At 50.6% G+C, this 23219-nt stretch overlaps 1 protein-coding gene across 5 annotated transcripts in view; it reads left to right on the top strand.

Moving 5' to 3' along the window:
• NDEL1 (nudE neurodevelopment protein 1 like 1) overlaps positions 1 to 23219 on the top strand; it is a 54846-nt gene that overhangs the window by 26929 nt on the left and 4698 nt on the right. For 3 of the 5 annotated variants that reach the window (XM_059150563.1, XM_059150562.1, XM_059150564.1), the window contains exons 5-9: positions 1029 to 1165; positions 3044 to 3217; positions 6808 to 6899; positions 10189 to 10340; positions 17165 to 18374. In XM_059150563.1, coding sequence (XP_059006546.1) covers positions 1029 to 1165; positions 3044 to 3217; positions 6808 to 6899; positions 10189 to 10340; positions 17165 to 17258 — 649 coding nt within the window. In that variant the 3' untranslated portion in view covers positions 17259 to 18374. Of the gene's footprint in view, positions 1 to 1028; positions 1166 to 3043; positions 3218 to 6807; positions 6900 to 10188; positions 10341 to 13487; positions 13523 to 17164; positions 18375 to 23219 lie in introns of those variants that run through there. The other 2 variants (XM_059150561.1, XM_059150560.1) reach the window with 2 other exon arrangements.

Raw genomic sequence — 23219 nt, 5'->3', positions numbered from 1 at the left:
CCAGCAGGGAGCCCATGCAGGTGGCTGCTGGGTGTGGAGGACGGCGCCAGGCACGTTTGCCGCTGGTGTTGCAGCTGCCCCCGAGTCGGCAAGGAGGAAGGAGGCCAGGCGGGTAGAGAGAGGGATGTGAAGGCCGAGAGGCAGGAAGGCTCGGGAGCTGCGTGTATTTCACTTTGCAGCGCATGGAGACGGTGTGGCTGACCAGGATGAGGCCAGAGGGTGGTCGGGCCAGGGTCGGGAGAGCCTTGTGTGCTCTCTCCATTCTGGAGGCAAGGAAGGGCTCTTTGAAGAATTTGTTAAGCCAGGGAGTAGCATCAGATTCTGAGTTTCCAGAGTCATGCTGAGGCATTGGAGGGAGGAGGACCATTTAGGAGCCGTCCAGGGTTGGGGGTGGGGGTGGTTGAGGAGCTAAGCCAGGGCAGGAGGTTGGAGGAGAGCAGGTGGAATTGAGAGACATTTCGGCAGTTGAAAGCGTTTGGTAAAGTTGGCCAGAGCCTTGAGTTAGAGCTGGAGGTCAGGGAATGATGTTTCTGTAGCAAGCAGCACATAGTGGGGTGGGGTGCGTAGTAGGTGCCCGGCACTGTCTGTTGTGAGTAAGCTGAGGGATGCAGAAGGACGAGTTGGTAGGGACCTGGGACTTCATGTTTTAAACAGATTCTTAGTTAATTCTTAATGTTCTCTAAAATTGTTGAAAAGTTTTCTTCCTGAAAACATGTAAACTTCAATTGTTCTGTGTTTAAAATCCAGTGGGGAGATACAGTGTGTAATAAATGTCTGCCTTTTAAGGAACTGTGACGAATTTTGGTGGGAATTTAAGAGAATATATTAAATGGCCCAGAGTAGTGGCAGAAATACTAAATGCTGCCAGAGTCTGGAAGGGACTGAGATCCGTTCTCGTTCAACCGGGCCAGGCTTTCTAGGTCAGGAAATGCCATGAGAGAAACTGACAGTTTCCTTTTGTATTAGCTATTTGCATGCTATTTATTTAATTCATGGACTTCAGTTTATTTTATTTTATTTTATTTTAGGGCAACAATAGTTTCACTGGAAGACTTTGAACAAAGGCTAAATCAGGCCATCGAACGCAATGCATTTTTAGAGAGCGAGCTTGACGAAAAGGAATCCTTGTTGGTGTCTGTCCAACGGTTAAAGGATGAAGCAAGAGGTATAATTGACAACTGAACTTTTATCCTTTACCTTATTATCCCTAAGCCCAAGGGCTATGCTAGCTTCAGGATTCGCCTTTAAAGCTATGTACGTTATCTACTTTCATCAAGCACTATGGCTAAGTGCTTTTTAGTCTCTTAATGTCTACAGTGTCAACTGTAAGAGGTAGGTAGTATTACCCCCATTTTATAGGTCAGAAAACCGAGGCATGGAGAGTTTGAGTTTTGTCCAGAGTCTTAGAACTTTTAGGTTGTGGGGGGGCGCCTGGGTGGCTTAGTCAGTAAGTGTCTGCCTTCAGCTCAGGTCATGATCTTGGGGTGCTGGGATTGAGCCCCACATTGGGCTCCCTGCTTACTGCGGAGTTTGCTTTTCCCTCTCCTCCTTTGCTCCTTCCTCTGCTCGTGTTCTCTTCCCCCGCCCCCAAATTAAAAAACAAACAAACAAACAAAAAACACTTAAAAAAAAAAAAAAAACTTTTCAGTTGGAATTCAGAGACCCTGGTCTGTTTTCCAAAACCTTATTAACTGCTACTATTGTGTGTGTCTTGACTGGTTTGTTTAGCTTTTTCCTTTTCGCTTATATGTAAATAATTTTGTGTTAGGCACATAATAGTAACACTGTGTCTGTGCACTTATCGTAGAAACCATTTTCTTCTTTATAATCTGCATTTTACCACATACGAAAAAAAGAGGGAGGGAAGAAGAATTTTATTCATTTATTAAAGATTTTGTTTATTCAGTTGAGAGAGAGAGAGAGGTAGAGAGAGCACAGGCACAGGGAGAGGCTGAGGGAAAGGGAGAAACAGTCTCCCTGCAGAGCTGGGATCCCAACCTGGGGCTCGATCCCAGGGCCTGGAGATCATGACCTGAGACGAAGGCAGATGCTTAATCATCTGAGCCACCCAGTGCCTCAGGAAGAATTTTAAAGGAAAGCATATAATCATCATAGGCATAATAGTGTGCAGCAGTCTATCTCTCCCCTTCTCCTCCAGCCCCTGGAAACACCCTTCCCTTTTCTGTGTCTGTGAATCTGACAACTCTAGGAACCTCGCAGACATAGAGTCACACAGTATCTGGTCTCTTGTGACTGGCTCGTTTTCACTTAGTGTAGTATCCCCACGGCTCATTCGTGTGGTAGCCGGGGCCAGAATGTTCTTCCTGTTTGAGGCTGAATAAGTTCACATTACATGCATGTACCGCATTTTCTTTATTTATCCATGGTAGACATTTGGATACATACCCAGAAATGGGGCAAGTTTGTATCCTTTTTTAACATGAGTGTTCTGTACATCAGTTGTGTAACTGGAAGAGAAAAATGTTAATTTTAGCTTAAAAATTCAGTATTTGAAAGCAAGAAAAAATTGCAACTGTTTTGAATACTTCCTTTCTAAAACGAAATAGTGCATTTTGATAATAAAAAATTTAAATTTACAAAATTTAAAAAATTTTAAATTTAAATTTAAAATTACAAAAATGAACTTCATTGATTTTGCTGTAATCCCAAAGTGTACATCATTTCAAAATAAAAACAAATGCGGTGGAAAGAGTATTTAGTTTTGTGTCGTGCAGGCTCACTGCGAGTTCTTCTTTGGACTCTGCCCCCCATTTTTTTTTTTTTTTTAACATATGAGCATAGTTAATTGTTCTCCTAGGTAAGAGCATTTGTATGTGATCTTAGCACTCTCAACCATCATTTAGGCAGTAAAGTTATCATTTTTTATACCCCAACAAATAAAAAGTATTACACAGGAAACACTTAATTTATATATATTATAACCATAATTTAGGAAGGACGTCTTTATGGCATTTCAGAGGTGACATTGCTGGTTGGATTTGCTTCCTCTGGTGAGTTTTGTTATCTGTGCCCCATTTTGCAGATTTAAGACAAGAACTGGCAGTCCGGGAAAGACAACAGGAGGTAACCAGAAAGTCGGCCCCCAGTTCTCCGACCCTTGATTGTGAAAAGATGGACTCTGCGGTCCAGGCATCACTTTCTTTGCCAGCCACTCCTGTTGGCAAGGGCACAGAGAACAGTTTTCCTTCACCAAAAGGTTTGTGATGTCTTTTTTTTCTGAATCTGCGGGAGGTTGTTCAGCCTGGGAGGGTTTGCTGGGGAGGTGGGGCGAGGCGCATGTGAGGTTTCAGGGTAGAGTCGCGCGCTATGAGGTGGAAGGAGAGGTTGGTTTCCGGGGCCACAAGCACACGGGGAGCAGGGCGACAGTGGCTCTGTGTAACATGAGTGGCTCAGTCAGTTGCAATGTTAAAAAGTTGAAGGTTTTCAGGCAAAGTTGATCTTTTGATGCTAGCAGTCATCCACACTCATGTCAGAAAATGGAAAAAGAAGAAGGAAAGTGGCCTTTCTGCTGTCTTACCCTGGAGGCTGACTGCTGTTAACCCTGACTCTCCCTGCCATGAGAACGAACCGATCTCGGGGACTAGATGCCTTCACACGCAGCCTACCAAGACAGGTCGAGCTGCCCTTCACGCTCGTAAGACTGGCCCAGGCAGACTCGGCTGTCCTCTTACATGCCCCCGTGGCTGCCGTTTTCAAAGGTGACGTTTGGAGTCACTGATGACTAGTACATAAAGAATGTTCTCTTGCTGTCAGCAAAGGTGTTTTTTAAAAATCTAGATAAGCAGAAAAGCCATTTAGCAGACACTGCATAGAATCCTAGAGAGGAACCCGGAAGCACTTAATTCAGATTTATTTCATTTTTCCAGCTTATAGATGTTTCAGCCACTCCCACTCCTTTCATACTTTTTTCTTCCCAAAATGAAGCTCTCTTTTCCCCTCTTATTTATTTATTTATTTATTTATTTTTAGAGATTTTGTTTATTTGACAGAGAGATCACAAGCATGCAGAGAGGGAGTGGGGGAAGCAGGCTCCCTGCTGAGCAGAGAGCCCCATGTGGGGCTTGATCCCGGGACCCTGAGACCATGACCTGAGTTGAAGGCAGAGGCTTTAACCCACTGAACCACCTAGACACCCCCCCTTTTTTTTTTTAAATAAAGGGTTTTATCTTGCAGAATGATAGGTGAAGGTTTTGTCTCCAGGCAGATAGTGACCTTCCTTGTCTGTGCCAGCCCTTCCCGTAGCCACTAGCCACATGCGACTGTTTACATTTTTATTAATGTAATCGAGTTAAAATTGGAAATTCAGTTTCTCAGTTGCACTAGCTGCATTTCCGGTGCTCTGTAGCCCTTGAATAGATAACTCACCCTGCCTTCTCCTAGTCCTAAGGTGACATTCGGTGAGAAGTGTGGCAATGCTGTATAGTGCTGGGTGTTGCTGTGTGTCCTCATGCTGTTTGCTGCTGAGGACCTAGAGCAGGTCGGGTATAGAGGACGACAGTCACCAGCAGCCCTCACTGTCCATGTTCAGAATGGCTCCTTGGGCATTTGAGGATCTCAGAATTCCTAACATTTGAGATTTAACAAAGGTTTGCTTTTAGGCGCTAATTAGAATTCTGCAGGTAAGTTCTGAAAATGCGTTAGTCAAGCACGAATCAGTATAGTGTGGAGCTTCAGTCGAGGTTAAATCCCAGAGACGTGTACATCCTGTAATAGCTCATTATAGGTTTAATTCAGGGACTTGGTTGCGCTGAGCCGGGTGAGGTCAGTGGGACGCAGAGCTTGCTCACTGTGGCACAGGATTAAGATACGTCAGCCCTAAGACTGGAGTCTTAGTCTGGGCAGACACAGTTTTAGCTGGTGGCAAGGACTTTCACTAACCTTAGAGCTGCTGTGCATTGGCTCCCGGCAACTGCGTGATGGAGAAGGCGGCACAGAGCTAACGAGAAGCAGGATATGAGAGAAGTCAGTGCGAGACCAAGGGGCTGAGCTCGGTGGTCTGCCTGTAACTGTGTTTTACTGGTAACAGCGCCTGTTGCCAAAAAGCATTTAAGACAACTCCCCATAAAAGCACAGATTTCATAATTTGAGGAGAATAAGGGAAGAAGAGATCTGGAAGTCCCTGCTGAGAAAAGTACGGCAGCTTCTTTCTATCCTGTCGAGCGCCGGTCGGATGCTGCACGTTATTCTGGATGCCGAGAGGCTCCTGGTAAATTGGGCAAAGGTGCTACCTTCAGGGTGATGATACTCTGGAGGCCAAGGACAGCGAACAAAGCGACTACGAGCTGATGAGACTCTGGAAAGTGGATGAGAGAGTAACAGCTGCATGAGAGCTTGAGTACTTAACGGTGCTGTGCTAGGCATTTAACGAGTGTATTAACTAATTTAAACTTCACAACGACTTCATAAGTGTTGTTACCAGCCCTCTTTGAAGTATGGACCACTTACTAAGGCTCCCACAGTCTATAACTGGCAGGGATGGATTTGCCTCTTAAAGTTTAGCTCAAGAGCCCTTACCCATCGTGTTGACAGTACCTCAAAAGTAAATTGAAAAAATGTGCGTGACTGAAAACCTTTGCTGAGGGGCTTTCAAAAATATGTGACTATCACCTTGGATAACCCCAATTCTGAACGGGAAGCTTCTTGCAGTAGCCATTGTTCGCAAATCAATCAGCAATTTAAATTTCTTTTTTATTTTATTTTTTAAATTTTTATTTATTTGTTTTTAGCAATTTAAATTTCTAATAAAAGACAACACAGGGTTTTTTAAGTTGGCAAGTTTTAAAGTTACGCTGAAGAATAAATGTGCCAAGGAGAGTTTGGATTAGCTTAATAACAAGAAGCTTTCTCCTTTAGGATACCACAGGCTGTTTTAACATTGTAGCAATGAAAGCAGCCTATTTCCGGTGGGACAGACTAATAGTTTAATGGAACTAAAGTATATTGGGAATTCACGTAGGTGAAGTGTCATTTCAGCTGAGAAGAGTGTTCATGACATGGTATTAGTACAATTGGTTATCCTTTTGGGTGAAAAAAGAATTAGGTATTTGTTGAATTAAAAGGATCTAAATGTAAAAAAAAAAAACTAGGAAAGCATTAGGAGGAGATAGGAGCAACATTTTATAATATTGAGGAGAAGAAGCCAAAACTTCCCCCGCCTGTAGAACAGAAAGTATGAAAGGTTAATACCACGCTGAGAAATTCAAGATCGAGGAGAGAAAGGGGGGCCATCTGTGGTGTTCAGCGCCCTTGCCCATCGATTGAAGGAAAGACAACCCAGTATCAAATCGTAAATCATAAACATGACTTCCTGAAGAAGAGATTCAAATGTCTAGTTATTAAGGAAACAAAAGAGAAAACGAAATGATTGTCAGATTGACCAAAGCAAAAAAAGATCACATCTAATATTACTGAGGGCATGCCATACAGATCACTGACATTGGCATGACCTTACCAGCATTTTGGCAGGATCTCTTCAGGTGGATGAAAGGCCCATATCCTCTGATCCAGCAGTTCTATCCATTTTTAGGAATCTCTTCTCTGGAAATACCTGTCTAGATGTTTTAACGATATGTGCCCTTTTAGCATTATTCGTGATGTAAAATTGGAGATTGTCTCAATAGCCATCAGTTGAAGGAGACAGTTTATGGTGTCTCCGTTTTATAGCTTGTGTCCCCAGTTTGGAACACCGTCTTGACCTGTCCCTGAGTGTATCCTGCTCAGGGACACCCGACCACAAAAGGGAAAGATGCCTGCAAGTGTACTCTTCCCCCTTTCCTTTCCCTCTAGCTATACCAAACGGTTTTGGTGCCAGTCCGCTCACTCCTTCTGCTCGGATCTCCGCGCTCAACATAGTGGGGGACCTCTTGCGGAAAGTCGGGGTGAGTATTCAGCCCTTTAGCCTGAGGTACTGCCCTGGTTTTGAATTCTGAATTTGGGGCGAGAGAAGGAGAAAAAGGGTTCCTGTGTGTGGGGAAAGCTGTGATGATTCAGAGAGGCAGGAGCGTGCAGGGATCCGCGGAGACGGCGGCAGATAAACATGCTGGGGCGCCTGCGGGAGGCTCGGTGCGCTTCACTCTGGAGATCCCCGGGGCTTTCTTTGGTTTCCCCTTGGCTCTTTCTGCCTCATGACTCCTCCGTCTTTTCCTAAGGTAACTGGTCTCTGGCCTGCTGTGTGTTTTATCCCACTCTCGGGTCCTGTTCTTGCTGCAGGTCGCCCTCCGTGTGTCCTCCCCTTGAGCTCTGTCCCCGGAGGACTTTAGCACTGGCCCTCGGACAGGACTTTGTGCTCTTAGTCACGCCTGTCTCCTCGCTCTTGGCCGCTTCAGCTTCTGTGCTATCTCCTTGGCTCTGACCTTGGCTTCCAATTGAGCTTTTGAAGTCTTCCACTTGTTTTTCTGCTTATTCAGTTTTTGCTTGGTAGAATGCCTGCTCTTTGACACCATCAGCAGTGGGACTCTGGGTGAATGAGTGAAAGCTATTCTTGCTTTCATTTCTTCCTGCTCGTTGGTGACCCCGCAGATGGCTTCCTCTGTCACTGACGACTCATGCTCTTTTTGGCCGCAGAGGAGACCCGCTGTCTGGGTCAGTCTGGCCATTGGCGTTCGCCTTCCCTGAATCTGGATTGCAGGAAGCAGTTAGATAACTGGGGATTCATGCCACCGTGAAGTTAGCGTCTCGTGCGTGGGCTCCCTTTCCTGTTTCCCTGGGCAACTTTTACCTCTCTCTTCAGTAATTTTCCCCTGAAGCTGCCCGCTGTCTACCGCTCCTTCACTTACTTGTTTGTGAGAGACATTTTCTGACAAAAGCAGAAATTGGATTTTACTTCACATAATGAAGAAACGGGAGGCCTTTTCTGGCTTATAAAATTATTTTCTGACCATCACATTAATTCTGAATCTGTGTTTCAAATTTGCTATAGAAAGCAACCTGCACAAAGTCCATAGAGTAATTTTCCCTCCTAGCGTAACCATTTTTAAAAATCCCATTTGCTGTAAGAGTTGTGGTATTTGGCTCCAGAGATCAAAATAATATGCTTATTTTTTGGTATCTTACCAGCTTCAAGCAGTAAGATGAAGAATTTAACTCCCATCTCCCACTTTTTAACTCTTTGTTCTTTTGGTAATATTGAAACTTTAAATGGCATGCTTAAACCTTGTTTCTGAGTTTATTAGACCGTATCTCAGCTCCTTGCTGCATGTGTCTTTCTCTCTGTCCTGTCATGAACCCTCCATTAGTTGGTTCTGAAAAGTAACTGAAAATCATTGAGCGGCTTCTACGGTACTCTGTGCGTGTGTGGGTTGTAGTCTGCAGAATCACAGAGAGCCTGGGCTCCTGGGTCGTTTATCTCTGTCACTCAACAAATGTTTCAGGGATTTTTTTAATCATTTTACTCAGAACCATACCACGTGTTTTCATTTTTGTATCAGAGCTGACTTGTATGTTTTTTCCTTCTCCTGGCGTTGTTACTTACCTTCTTTTTCTTGGGGGTAGAAGAAGCCTGTCCTTTCTCAGCTACGTCTCGTGTCTGTAGCTTCTTACCGGTACTCTCTCTGCCGGTGCCCCGAGGGGTGCTGCCCCAGTTCTCTGCCTGGATTACTTCTGCCCGTTCCCAGGCTTCATGTCCGTAGCAGCTTTCTCTGGTCCTTGTTTGTTTTGCTTATGACGTTACATAATTTGTTCAGAAATGGTGCAGAAAGGTGACCTTGGGAGTCCCCGTGCGGTTGGTCCGTCTGGCTGATGGTCCACCTTCCGAGAGGCCGCTGGGACCTCGGGCATGTGGTTCCCTGCCAGCCCCGCACGTTCTTCGGAGTTTCCAAACTCCCTGCTTCTCTGTCCTCCTCTGTCTGCTGCCTCGAGCTGGAGGCTCCAGCCCCTGCCCTGCATCCTCTTGCACTGAGAAATCAAGGCCATCTGATCTCCACCTGTCTATTCTCTTTGACTTCTGTTACTACTCTCCTGTTAGTAACTGTTTATAGCCATTCTTCCTCGTTACCGCGGTGCTTCAAGGACCATGTTCCTGCCCATGGCTGACTTTGTCCCTCTGTGCCTTGGAACCCTTCCCTCCCCGCCCTCTCATCAGTGTCTCCCGTGCTTTTAGCCTCTTACCGTGTTTCAGTATCTGTGTGTAATCTTCATGGATTGCCACGTGTCACATGTAATATTTGTGTATTACAAACTGACTAATTTTTTAATCTTAAAAAGCAAAAGTAAAAAGCAGCAATTTTTTTTTTTTTTACCCTACATCTGTCTTTAGCTGTCACCCTCGTTCTCTCTTCCCTTCACAGCCAAGCTCTCTGAAAGAGGCCTCCGTTTATTGTTAGCATGGGTGACGATGTGCCTCCTCCCCAGACATCCTGGTCCGGACTCTGATTCCTGCTCCCTCCCCCAGAATCGCTCATCGATGAGCTCAGCACCGTCGAACCCAGTGGACGCTGTTCTGCCCTACTTTTGCTTGGAACATTCAACACTGGCTTTTTTTGTTTTTTAATGCTTTCTTTCCTTTGCCTCTCCGATGCTGTGTCACGTCTGCCTCCTGCCTTTCTGCCCATTCCTCTGTCATCTGATTGGGTCTTCATCTGCCGCACCCTTCCCGGGTTGATTTTATTCAGAATTCTGTCCTTGAATTCCCCATTCACAGCCCTGACTTTGTCTGCTACTTGGTGTGACATCTTCTAAGTTTTCATTTCTAGACCACTCTCACTCTTTTCCCCAGTGCCAGACCCAGGACTTGCCTTTGTGCATCTGTCCCACTGAGGCCTCGGACACAGGTTGGGCCTGCTCTGTGATCACGCTCAGCAAGTATTTGAATGAATGAATGTCGTGAATAAGGATATTAGGGGCTTTCTAATAGTCCCCAACTCAGAAAGGGTCAAGAGACCTGGGATCTGTTTACTTGTGCCACATTTTGCTTAGTTGTAAGGTCAGGCTTATATCCGTGTTCGTCCGTAATACTGAGAGGAGTAAGTGCATTGTTCTGAGGTCGTTAGTTGGCCGTCAGCATAAAATTCCCCCTTTCCAATCAGAGAGGTGATGGATTGTGGCTTGAACGGCTACTGCGATCAACAGAGAGACTGTAATTTTAATCTTGAAATAGAAATGATTTGAAATGCAGATTTTTATGTACAGCTACTGTTTTGACAACCAAATCATTCCTCCTTCTTTCTGTAGGCTTTAGAATCCAAATTAGCAGCTTGCAGGAATTTTGCAAAGGACCAAGCATCGCGGAAATCCTATATTTCAGGGAATGTTAACTGTGGGGTCATGAATAGTAACGGCACGAAGTTCTCTCGATCAGGACATACGTCTTTCTTTGACAAAGGGTAAGTAAATCCTGGACATTATATTTATTTTTTATTTTTTATTTATTTACTTTTAAGATTTTATTTGACAGATGGAGGTCACAAGTAGGCAGAGAGGCAGGCAGAGAGAGAGAGAGGAGGAAGCAGGTTCCCTGCTGAGCAGAGAGCCCGATGTGGGGCTCAATCCCAGGACCCTGGGATCATGACCTGAGCTGAAGGCAGAGGCTTTAACACACTGAGCCACCCAGGCGCCCCAATTTTGGACATTTTAAATGATTTTTCTTTTTCTTTCTTTCTTTCTTTCTTTTTTTTTTTTTTTTTTTTGAGTTAGTAAAGTCGCACTTTATTAAGTGAGCTTATTTTACTTTGAAAAGGTAAACTCAGTTTGATAAGCCTACCTGAAGCGGTATCATTGAGGTCTTAAGGGACATAAATCTGTTGTCATCTTCTGGTCCCCGTGGAGTCGGTTGCCCCGAGAACTCTCATGCTTCTGTCTTGGGAAACACTCTTGCAAGGTAGCTGTGCTAGGCTCTGGGAATTAAAGACGATGTGGTAATAGTTCTTGTTCTCAAGGCGCTTGAAGGCTGGTGGACTTGCCTGGCCGGTATTTGTAAGGGTAGAAAACACCATGACCATGTGTGTGTAGACTTTGCAAGACACCTGCTATCTGAAGATTTTGGAAAAATATGAAACCACTGGATCAGATACAGTTTAGGGGACACAAGTTTTGTATGATATGAAGATGTTTTCTGGGGAGTTGAGAGTGTAAAAAAAAATGGCATAAGATTTTAGCACTGGTATGTCCTTAATGCAAAAAGAATTTCGGTTGGTGCCGCTACGTAGAAGTGAAGAGTAGATCTTTTCTGTTTTCACACTACTACATCCTTACATGTACTCTCTCAGGCAGGTAAAATCATATTTTTATGCATCTGCTATATGCTTTTTAAAAATTTATGGGATTAGACTTTGAATCCGACTCTGCAACCCAGCCCCCATCATGACTTACAGGCCAGTATCTTCCTGTCCATGCAGCGTTCTCCCTCAAGTCCAAAAAAGACACTGCGTGGTCATACTTGATTGAAAGCTGTCCTGTAGCTAACGAGCGGTCAGGACCCCGTGGTTTGGCTCTGCCAACCAGGTTCCACGAGGTGGCTGTTCTTGGAACAGCATCTAGGCACCAAGCTCCCTTGCCCGGTCCCTGTTTCGAGTGGTAGAGCCCGTCTGGTCCTGTTCTCTGCATGCAGGACAGAAATGAGTCTAGAGAGGTTTCAGTTTCTTACAGGAGCTTATATTTTCTACTTTCCTCTGTAACCGTGGCACATTTCTGGAAGACTTGACCCGGCACACAGGCCGCTCTGAAAAGCTTATGTCCGCCCTTGTGGAGTGCGGTGTTCTGGTTTCCCTCTCTCCCTTCAGGGACTTCTACCCTGAAGGGCACATGCTTCATTAAGGAGCACGTTCTGAACTGGCAATAAGTAAGTCAGAGCTTCATTCTGACCGCTGGGTTTCCTTGGGGAGTCAACATAAAACCAATTTTCCTCAGGTTTAGGAGTTTGAGGAAACCTTGAGGAGTCCCCATGTTTATATCGTAATGGCAAGTGGAATAAATAGATATTTCACATTCAAGTTGCCATTTCTCCCGAATAACACAGGGAAAGTTGAGGGGCAGATGAGCATTGAAAACAGTACCTAATTATTTTGTCCAGCTTGTACTTTTTGTGACGTCTAACTCACCTCCAGTGGGGCAGTTACAGGTCTGTTTCTGGAACCCTGTTTCTTGCCTCAGGTGCCCTGTAACGTGAGAGTGGGCAGGAACCAGAAACGGGGTGGGGGTGGGGGGGCTGATGCCTCTTTCGCAGTCCTCAGAGCAGTCACGGCAGGGAGGGACCACTCTCCGGGGAGGGACCGCTCTCCAGGCAGGTCCCTACTCCTGGCTTCCACGTGGCCCCAGCGTGGGGCACCTGGGCGTGGCAGGCCCAGAGATGGACCCTGTTTCAGGGGGCTGTGGAGGGCACAGAATCGCCCAGAACCAGGAGCTTTGGCTTCTGTCCCGGAGTGCCTGTCCCCTGAGGAACATGCTAGATGCACGCGCAGGCTTTATTTCCTGAACTGGGCCTAGAGACGGGCTTCCTGAGAGAAACAGTTGCAGATGATACACCTAGTTTTGCTTGAAGTAGTACAAGTTTTCAACTGTACTGTGTTGGTTAAGGATTAAATACACTTTTCTGGGCTGGCCTCTTCTCACGGGTTCAGGTCACAGCGGAGTGGATCGTATGTCCACATTGCAGCATTGACCTTCGTGAGCCACGTGTCCGGTTGCCACGTGTCCGAGGCTGGCTGGTGGCTTCGCGTGTCTGTGGATCCTTGTCGCTTTGCTTTGATTCTGGCTTCCTTCTGGCCTGGCTTTGAACTCTGGCCTTTCTCCCCGGTGACCTGCTGACTAGATAGTCATGACGGCGTGCACCAGCCGCGACAGGAAGCGGGGGAGCGTCCCAGCCCCCACCTCCGTTATGGAGTCTGGCAGGTAGAAGTCAAAACACCATTTCCAAGTGTCCAAGCGTGTAGCTTGGAGTTGTAGCATGAGAGAAAACTCCATTTTCAAAAGCCTCCAGTTGGAACTTCCCTGCCCTGCCTCCTGCTCCCGAGGAGTGTGTCTGCAGGTCCCTGTGTTTTCCCCAGCTGTCCTAGAGACCTGGGGTGGGGTGCTCCTTGGGGGAGGTGCGCACCCCCAGGTCCTGTGATGCCTTGAGGCCTTACCTTGCCCACCAGATGTGGCCCCTTGTTAGGTGTCCGTACGTGTGGCCTGAAAACACTCTGGATGTTCTGGTGGTTTGAGGACTTCCTGCAAACAGGGTTTCCTCTAGTCTGTGCTGGCTTTTGCCAGGTTCTGGATCTCCTTCTTGGCGTTGCTCTGTGTCCTCCAACCACCGACAGCCCCTCGTGCTCGTCATCTGAGCCCCACGTGTGGTGTGGTCACTGGACTTCTCTCAGACCCCCTCTATTTTCGCTGTCATTTTCATTCAGCCTCTTAAGTGTCCCTTACCCTGATTTTGTAAGCCAGTGAGGTCTCGGTGGGGCTGTGTGTAGGGGGGCGTAGACCAATTTTAGGGCAGGCTGTGAAAATAGGACTTGTATTACTGTTTAATGTTTTTTCCTTTTTTTTATTAGGCAAGAAAAGGTCATATTTCCCACGTTGTTCATGGGTAACTGAATTTGTTTGCTGTGCTCTTTCTGCTTCTCTCTCCATCCCGGTGTGCGGTGCAGGACCCACTAACACACTCGTTTCACTAATGCATGGGGCTGACTCTGCTCTAACCGACTTACAGCCTCCGAGTGAGCGCTCAGGCTCCGGTCCGAGCCGGCTCCCTGCCCTCGTTGCTGCTTCAGCCACGCAGCATGGAGGCAGCTCGTGGTCACGGGCCCCGGGCAGGGTCGGGGCAGAGGTAGGGGGTAGCTAGCGGGCCTGGCAGTGCTCCTGGTCCAGGGTCAGCGCTGTAGCGGTGACACTGCCGGGGGTCTGGGTGTGGGGGTCAGGCCCCAGAATCCCATTTGGCTTGACATCCTGGGAGACCGGGCTTCTTCCTGCCGTCCAGAGTCTTCTGTTAGGTCAAGGTGGGCGCCGGTGGTAATGGAGCCTCACCGCCCCCCAGGGACTCTGTCCTCCTGCTCACTCTTGGATGCCCTGTGTACAGCGGGAGGGTAGAGGGAGACGTGTGTGCATGTGTGTGTGTGCATGTGTGTGTGAGAGATCTGCCCTTCCAGGAGCGTGCATTTCTGTCTGCAGCACAGGCTGGAGCTTGTCTGAGCATCTGCTGCTCCCATCTCCCCAGGCTGGCAGGCCGGGAGGGGCTCTGCCAGCGCTCCCCATGCCTGCTCTGACCTTCTTGCGTCCTGTCCGGGCTGCACTCAGCTGCACTAGCCCTTGCTGCCGGGCGGGATCTCGTCTCTGTGCTCTGCTCCGGCACTGAGGCTTCCCGTCCCGCTGACAGCTCTGTCCCGCTCTCCACGTCATCTGCCGTGTCACACAGACCACAGGCCCTGTGCGTGGCCAGATCTGCCACTTTTCAGACTCTTGAGGTAGATTTTGGTGGTAAGACTGTGACATTTCTGGAACCTTCCTGTATAGATGATTCCCAGATCTGTCTCTCCCTCCCTGCATGTTCTCCCTCCACTCAGTCCCATGTCGTCCACCAGGACATTTCCCTGTGGCTCTCTTGCTGTCCCCTGCAGCCCACATGGGGAGTGTGGCGGCGTTGCTCCTCTGGAACCCCTTCCCCATGGCACAGCTTGGCCGTCGCAGGAAAGGGACCTCACCAGACAGTTTCTCGTGCCTGGAGGGTCAGCATTCTTCTCCCTCTGGCCTTTCCCATCCCACTCCTTGCCTCAGGAGACGGGTGCTGGGTGTGAGCCTGGCGGGTTTTGCTCCCCGGGCTGCATCTGGCATTCACTTGAGAATTCTCATTTCGGTCCACGCGGGGAAATGGCCCCGTTGAGTTTCTTGTTCTCCTTTTCTCTGCTGGTTGGCACTGCTGTTTGTCCCCTTAGAGCCGAGCCGCATCAGAGTTACCGCAGGAGTTGCGGCTCGTGGAGGGCTGTCAGGTGTCCTCCTGCAGGAGGAGCCTGGGAAGGGAGAGGGGCCTGGGCGCCCACTGACTCGCTCGGGGGTAAGCCCAGGCTGGCATTCGCTTGCTTTGCTCTCTCCGGCCGCAGAGCGATAGGGGTGAGCTTGCCGTGTGTTCAGGTCTTTCCGGCTCGAGACTGCAGGGGTCCCAGCCCTAAAATCTGCGTGCGGGAGTCCTTCTTGTGGGGCTCTTGCATCCCCTTTGGATGGGTGCCGGCCGCTTCCTGGTGCCAATGGAGCTCGGCCTGACGGCCGGAGTATAACATCCATGTTTCTGAGGCCAAGGCTGTGCGTGAGGCCTGCCTGGTTCTCGCTGAGGTTCCGGGACTGTCCAGACACATGGTGGCGGGGGGCCAGTGCCGTGAAGGCTGCAGGGGGTTGCGGCCCACATGGGGAGTGTGGCGGCATTGCTCCTCTGGAACCCCTTCCCCGTGGCACAGCTTGGCCGTCGCGGGAAGGGACCTCACCAGACAGTTTCTCATGCCTGGAGGTTGTAGAGGACAGGGAACAGATGATTGAAAAGCCCAGGAAGAAAAGGGAGGGTCCCAGGTGCACATCTCGGGGAGGAGGTTGTGCAGCAAGAAGTCTCGTGCCTGCGGGCTGTCCTGTTGCTCTTGGCCTGCACGGGGTTGCTTGTTTTCAGACTCATTTCTGTCCTCCGGGGTCAGTTACTTCGGACCTTAGCCCTTCTTCGTAGTTGTCAGCTGGTTCTTCGTCTCCCTGCATGCCGGTTCTCTCAGGTCACACTTACTTCCGCAGCGCGTGAAAGCATTGTCTTTGTGGGGAATGTGTGTCTGCACCCGCCCCCCCCTTTGGTTTGGTTTGGTTTGTTTTGTCTTTTTTTTTTTTTTTTAAAGATTTTATTTATTTATTTGACAGAGAGAAATCACAAGTAGGCAGAGAGGCAGGCAGAGAGAGAGAGAGGAGGAAGCAAAGCAGGCTCCCCGCTGAGCAGAGAGCCCGATGCGGGACTCAATCCCAGGACCCTGAGATCATGACCTGAGCCGAAGGCAGTGGCTTAACCACTGAGCCACCCAGGCGCCCTGGTTTGTTTTGTCTTTTAAGAGAACCTCTCTCCTTGAGTCTATACTCAAGGCCCTGGCCCCTGCCGCTGAGCAGGTGGGGGGACAGCGATGGCCTGTGGGTTCGGCACAGCCCCCACAGTTGCCCGCACCTCCCGTATTGCTGCCAGGAGGAACCTTCCTGGGAAGGGTGATGCGTGGAAGGCTGGTGTGGTTTCCCTGTGCTTTTCCCCTCTCTGCTTCTGGTGGCTGTGGGGGGCCGGCGGGTGGGTCTGGGGTGGGGATAGTGGGCGGGGCCGCAGCCAGAGGGCGGGGTTGGGAGGCTCTGCATCCTCGCTCCTGCGTGCTGGGGCCGGTTGCGGGCTCTGGGCTGGGTGGGGGCCGGCGGGGCGGGCCCCTCATGTCCACAGACACACCTACCCATATTGCCAAACAACTTAACAGAGTTATTTTTTTCCCCTTTATTAAGATATTCATGTACATTGTAGGAGATTTGGAAAACAATAAAAAGTGGAAAGTAGTAAAAATTATCCACCACCCAGATGGAGGAAAAGTAACCGTCGTTAAATTTCCTTTCTAGAACATAAATGATTTTATACACATGTATGTGCGTGTGTGTGTGTAGCGCGCCCACATTGTGAATTCAGCTACACAGAAGTAAGGTCCATAAAAAAGGTTGTATGTTAGAGTCTGGAATGTCTGTCACTTACTCTTTTCCTGCCCGGCATTGAACCTATACAGTTTGGCGACTTGCTGCTTTTCCACGTAGCATCAGTTACATTCTGAGTATTTTCCCGAGCGGTTAAAGAACTCTGTGGAGTGTGTTTAATGGCTGTGTAAACTGTAAACTTCTTGTTTAGTTGTACCAGTATTTATTCAGACAGTTCCCTTCGGGCAGACATTTAGACCAGCTCTGCAGGGGAAGTCAGGGCTGTGGTGGCGGTGGCCGGCAGGACGGAGTCGTTGAGGAAGAAGCACGTGAGCGCCTTGCTCTCCATCCTCTGATTCTGAAGTCTCTGACCCGCTGATGCCTTCCAGTCGCCACTGTTCCCAGGGCTGCCGTGATTCCACCCTGGGCAGGAAGAGGGCTGATTATAGAGAGCAGGTACATTTCTTGTGTGTCGAGTGATTTTAAATGACCGTCTCTCTCTTTCTCTCTTTTCTCCCCTCCCTTCCCCTCTCTGCTCTGGTCACCCCCACAGGGCAGTAAACGGCTTTGACCCAGCGCCGCCGCCTCCTGGTCTGGGCTCCTCGCGCCCGTCTTCAGCACCGGGTATGCTGCCTCTCAGTGTGTGAGTGCCCGGCCTCCAGGTGGGGGCTCCTGCCCTCCTCCAGCAGCCCAGGACACCCACGCCTCACCCCTCGGTGCCTGGGCCCAGCTTGGGCCCCTGCGACCGCCTCCCCGTGGCCGGCAGAGGGCAGGCTGCATGCGGTGGCGGCTGCCGGGCCCCGCCCAGCCCCAGGACTCTGCGCGCTATCAATGCTGGCTATTTTCTCTTCTCGCCGTGGTGCCGTTGGTTTCACATGATTGCACTTTTGTGGGTCACAAGGTGATACGTACGTGTATTCCTTGGTCACTGGATGCAGAAGTACCCATTCGTCACACCTGCCTCATAGCTCCCACCCTGTTGTACCGATAGGATTTAGTTGTGTTTAAGACATGGCAGACCTTCTAGAAGTTCTCCCCCAGATCAGGTCAACATGTGCCCTCCTCCTGAGCTCTCGCTCAGGCATCTTCAGTGCTCACGATCATGTATCCCCCAGCCCCATTCCCCACAGTTTGGCCTGTTGCTGGAACAGAGTCAGGAAGGTCACTGAATTCGGGAACATTTTCTGCACCTTCTGATTTTACTTTAGCAGTTACCATTCCATAGACTTGCCTCCTGGAGAGCGAGACGCCCGTCTGATCCTCAGGGAGCAGGAGCCTCTGGGCCGGGGTGCCCACAGTGTGGGTCCTCCGCGCCGTCTCCTCCTCTGCGTGGCTCTGGGTGAGGGCGGGGGCAACCTCCTGGCCAGCTTTCTGGTCCTTGAGTTAAGTGACATCTTTCAGAGCGTTTTGTTTTGTCCTCTGAGGGCCTGCGCGGTCGTGTTAGGAAAGGTCGCGCGCCTGAGTCGAGGCAGACCGGCCGCCGTGGTGGTTCTGTGCGTCCTTTGGTTCCTCTCATGCTGCATTACTGTTTACATTTGTGTTACTGTACATAGGTTTGTAAACATTACCGCCCGAGGTATTTGTATATAACCTGGGCTTTGTAGCTTTTATTTATTCAGAATTCATATGGCATGTTAACGACTGACGCTGTCCGACTTGGGCGGCTGTATAGGATCATCATGTGGTTAAAAGAGAAAACAAGAAAATACTTCCCCTCAAAAAAATCTTTTAATGTGGAAACAATAAATTTCACAGAAAACAAAGGATGGAGGTTGCTTTCTTGGGTTCCTGCCTGCCTGCGGAAGATGCGGAATTCCTGAGCCGGGTTCCGGTGTCTGTGCTCCCGCACCGGAGGAGTGGGCGCTTGGTGGCCATGAGCAGGGGCAAGAAAAAGCCTGGCGGCCTCGTGAGGAGGCGTCTCACGGCCAAAACGGGCGTTCTCGGCCAGATCCCTGGGGCTGGTTTCTGCCCGTAGCTGTGATGCCCAGGAGGGCCCTGTGGGGCGGGTGGGGAGGAGGGGCTCGGCCGTGGAGGGGGGCTGTGTTCTAGGTCATGGATCCGGGCGCCTGGCTGTGCTGCCTTTCCCCATGCGTGTCTGTGTGTCAGGACAGGCCGTCCCTTGGGTCTGGGCTTCTGTCCTCCCTCAGGTTGGTGTTGGCAAGTGCGGGAAGGTGCCGGGTGTGTGGTCGCAAAGGCACAGAGTGACTGGATGCAGGAGCGGCTACACTGGGGGCGTGTATGGGTGCATCAGATTCCACACCCCGCTTCTGAAGAGTGTGGTCTGTCGTTTTAAAAGTAGAAGTAAATGAAAAGTGAATCAGATTTGGCCCGGAGACCTCTCTGTGTCTGAGCCTCGGCTCTGTCGTGGAAGCAGAGCTGCTGCCGTTGACGCAGGACAAGTTCTGGGCCTGACTGCTCGGCCCTGGCCCCCAACAACTCCTCAGTTGCTCCCCCACTGAGCGCTGCTGCGATTGGCTCGTGGACGCGTGTGTCAGCCGATGGCCGGGCCGGGCCGGGGCCATGGCTGCGGGAGCCCGTGTGTGGTTCACCAGCTGTCGCTGCCTCTTTGGGCCCAGGACACCGCGGGCCAGGTCCATGCGAGGGCGGCGGTGTGCTGTATTCCCGGGCTCCTTGCTGGGGAGACCTCACAGGTTTGGGGGGGTCTTCTGTAGCTGCAGCAGGCCCTAGCCTGTTATGAGCCCCTGAGGAAGCTGGCTACTTCCTGGCCTCATCTTCAGCATTTGGGATCCTGCAGTGCAAGTCACTGCTTTCTACTTGCTCACGTAGGGCCCTGGGCCACCCGGCATGAAAGTCACGCAGGCTGTTTGCAGGTGCAGCCTCCTGCCTTGGTGCGCGTGTTCCCCGCCGGGCTGCTCGGTGCCCAGGTTAGCCTGGCGCTCATGGAAACCTCCAGGAACGCGCCTGTCCCTCAGTGGGGTCCCCGCTGTGCTCTCTCCTGGTGGAGGGGGTACTCTTGCAGGAGCCGAAGGACTGCCCGTTGCCTCCAAGTGTTTCCACCTCGCCCCCCACCCCCATCCCCCCTCCCCCCTTGCCCCCATCTTCACCCCCCCTGCCCTTACCCCCTCCCTGCTCTGGAATCTTCCCGCAGGAGGGTAGGAGCCAGCGCTCTACTTCCTTTCAGCCCAGAGTAGCCAGAAATCGTGCCCCTCGGCTCAGGAGCGGAAGCTGAGGTGGAATGTCAAGTCTCATGGGAGGACGGGACTCGGGAGGCCTGGGAGCAGGAAGAGCCCACTCACCCCAGTTTACGGGAGGGAAGGTGGGCCCAGAGTTTAAGGTGGCCTGAGCTCCCCCAGCGAACGGATGAGCCAGGATCGGACACCAGCTCAGGTTCGTTTCCTGAATTATGCTCCACTTCTCCAAACCTGAGGCCTCGCTGGCCTGGGTTCTGTTTCCTGCCTCAGCGGATGAGCTGCTTTGGGACCCTTAGAAACGACGGGCTACGGGGCCTGGGGCAGGGCTGTCTCTCTGTAGCAGGAGGGACAGGCTTCGTCCACCTCTGTCTCCCGGCCTTAACTCTGCTGCTCTCAGCTGTCCCCAGGGCGCCCTTAGCCTCTCCTGAGAGCCACGTGGAAACTGGCGTCTTCCCGGAAGGGGGGGGTGTCCAGGGCACAGCGGTGGGCTTCCCGGGGGGCGGCCCGAGGCCACATCTGTCCTGCCAGCCAGTGACGGGAACAGGTCCAGGAAGATCTCAGGCCTTTTCCTCATTGCGGCTTCCTTCCTGGCAGCTCTCCCGTGTGCATCTGCCTGGGAGTTGGGAGCCGACGGCGGGTGCTAGCCTCACTGTCCAGACGGAGGCGTGTTCCTGGGGTCTGTCCTAAAAATGGGGGCCAGCCGAGGAGGCATCTTTGTAAATCACTTTGCTATGACTTGGAGCATCTTCTCTGAAAACTGGTCCGTGACTATTACAGATGTGCTCTGTGAGCATATCATAGCCCTTCTCTAATTTTAAGGAAGAACAGTCCTCTTGAGTGAATGGGAACATAGTGACTTCCTTGGTGAAATGGTGCATCTGTCTCACCCTTCATCCGTCTGTCTGTCTGTGCCCACAGGAGTTAAATTGGGGTTTCCTTTTAGCCCTGAAGCCTTCCCCGAGGGAAACCAGACGCAGATTGAACTGAGATGTAACTTGCTTGTATAGCGGATGTTTTCTAAGAGACGGGTTTGCTGGCCCCATCCTGCCTGGGTCATGATCTGCAGGTGGCAGGCCTGGGCAGTAGTGGCCCCCGGGCACGTGCTTGGATTAACAGTCAGGTGACAGAGGTCTGGATGAGCCCAGAGCCCCACTGCGCCCTGTAAGAAGATGGTGGGCTTAAGCACTGTTGTTTATTTGCAAAAAATAATGATTGCTTTAGCCAGGGAAAAAAAATCAGCAAGTTGCAATATCATCTAGAATTTAGGGGAATAGGTACACTTTTATGTTCCTGGTGTCACTAGATGATTCTCGGAGTCTGCTCAGCATGACAGTGCGATAAGCTTTGAAAACTCTTCTCTTTCTCCTTTGGGTAGAAGAACCCATGGTAATAAGGCAAATGAAATAATCTCGAGAAAGGAACGAAAGGGTCTCACGGCCGCGGAGCGGTGGGATGACTTTGTTGCCAAGCCACTGTGGCGTGGACGCACTACCACAGGCGAATGGGAGCAGTCGGGGGGAGATGGTGGGCACAGGTGAGCACCTTTGTTAAAAACAGTTAAGATGCAGATAGTTTGTGGGTTCTCTAAATTTTTCTATAAAGTTGCCCAAATTAATTTTTTTTCCCAAATTCACTGTTTAACATGGAAGTAATGAAACCAATTTTTTTTCATTGTCCCAGTTGGCCCAAACCTGGGCTGAGAGGCTCGGAGGTTCGAGCCAGTAGGATAGAGCAGGGGCTCTCCGAGCTGCGGGTTGACCGGCGGTCACCCTTGAGGAAGTTAAAAGCTGGGTCCCCCCGGGCTCCGTCCTGTACCGGCCCAGTGAGGGCCGGATTTCAGAGACTCAGACCCAGCACTTCCAAGACATGCCTGTCTTTCACGAACCATTAAGAAAAACGTGCCCCTCAGAACTACGGAACGCTTCTCGTGAGACGTTTTTTTAGACTTTAGACAGATTTCCATATCGCACTCCAAAAATAAATAAAATGTTAAGAGAGATTCGTACGACTTGGCACCATGATTCGACGCTCTGGCTGGTCTTGACCCAGAGTTGTCCGTGTTTTCCCAAACTGTCTTCTGTGCCATGGTGAGTGCTTAGGGCTGGAGAACTTCTGAAAAGCGGCTCCCGCTGTTGGTTCCAGAAGCTGCTTCTAAGCTGCTGAGACCCATTCTGTAGGATCTCATGTTGGGCTCTTGACCTTGCCGGGAGGAGTCTGGCAATGATACCCACGTCATGTCACTGTTGCCTCCTGCTGATGGCGACTGGGGGACGCGTGAGATTTTACACCTGCATGAACATGGGCATCTTAGAACCAGGGCGGTACGTCGAGGGAGGTTGTGCTGTGCTGGGCGGTTTCCCTCAGACCTGGTGTGTCCTAGTCTGGTGCCGTCCCAGGACATCATTGCGTGTGGTTCCGTGATGTCACTTGGCAGGGGCAGAGCCATTAGGCTCCTTTGAGAAAACAGACGTCACTGGCGTGACGGATCAGATACGAATTTCTAGTTTCAGCAAGGGTAGAAGGACGTGGTCCCACTTTTTGCGGATGTTAATGTTGGCCTCAAACGCTGGCATCGTCCTGTCAGTACACCCTTACTGAGAGTTTGATTTCCAGTAAGCAGCACGGGGACACGTTGCACGATTGGCTAGTTTCCCAGATGGCAGCCGGCTGCCCCTGGAAGTGGAGCACCCGCCTGGTCCTTGGAGCCGGTGCAGGACACAGCATCCCAGAAACATGGGAAGGTGCTCGGTGTGGCGTTGTCCCTCCCAGAGTGACAAGAAAGCCTGTGTGTGTAGGGACTCTCCTCCAGTCTCAGCCCTGCCTGGAACTCTCAGAGATACGTCTGCTTCTGTGCGTTCCTAAAGGCCCCCATCCCATGGTCTATTCCAGCATGGCTTTTGGTTTAGGGAGGTGGTCAGGTTCCACTGGGACAGGGTGTGGTGTTTCCTGGAGTGGGACACCCATGAGTACTTTCCTTCTCCGGTCTTGACCCAGACACCTGTGTCCCGCCAACACCAGCTTCAGGACGAAGGCACGACAGGAGAGACCCAGAGCCAGGGGGCGTTTCCAGGGATGGGGACGACTGGTGACAGGGCTCTAGTGTTTCTGATGGCCGGGCTTCAGAAGTAAGACGCTTCTAGCCCTCCTAGGAATGTGTGTTACCCCACTAGAGCAAATGAGTATCATCCCCGGGATGTCTGCATCAGACAAACACCTCTGGGCAGGGGCGGGCGGTTTGGTGTGGGCCGCGGAGGGACAGCCCTAGTAGAGCCTCACCGCGTGTCCACTGGGTCTCTGCAGAGGACAGGGCTTGCCTGTGTCTGGTCGGAGCCCTTCCTGATGAGGAACGAGTGCTGCTGGGCAGAAGCCGGCCTGCTCCTCGGAGTCGCTGATGCACTGAGAACCCAGCATCCATGAACCCTCTTCCTAGGGCTGTCTGTGCCCGGCAGAGGTTTT

The sequence above is a fragment of the Mustela lutreola genome, chromosome 15 (assembly GCF_030435805.1).
Source record: "Mustela lutreola isolate mMusLut2 chromosome 15, mMusLut2.pri, whole genome shotgun sequence".
NCBI lineage: Eukaryota > Metazoa > Chordata > Mammalia > Carnivora > Mustelidae > Mustela > Mustela lutreola.
Note: the sequence above shows the minus strand (reverse complement) of the source record. Positions and strands in the feature narration are given on the sequence as shown.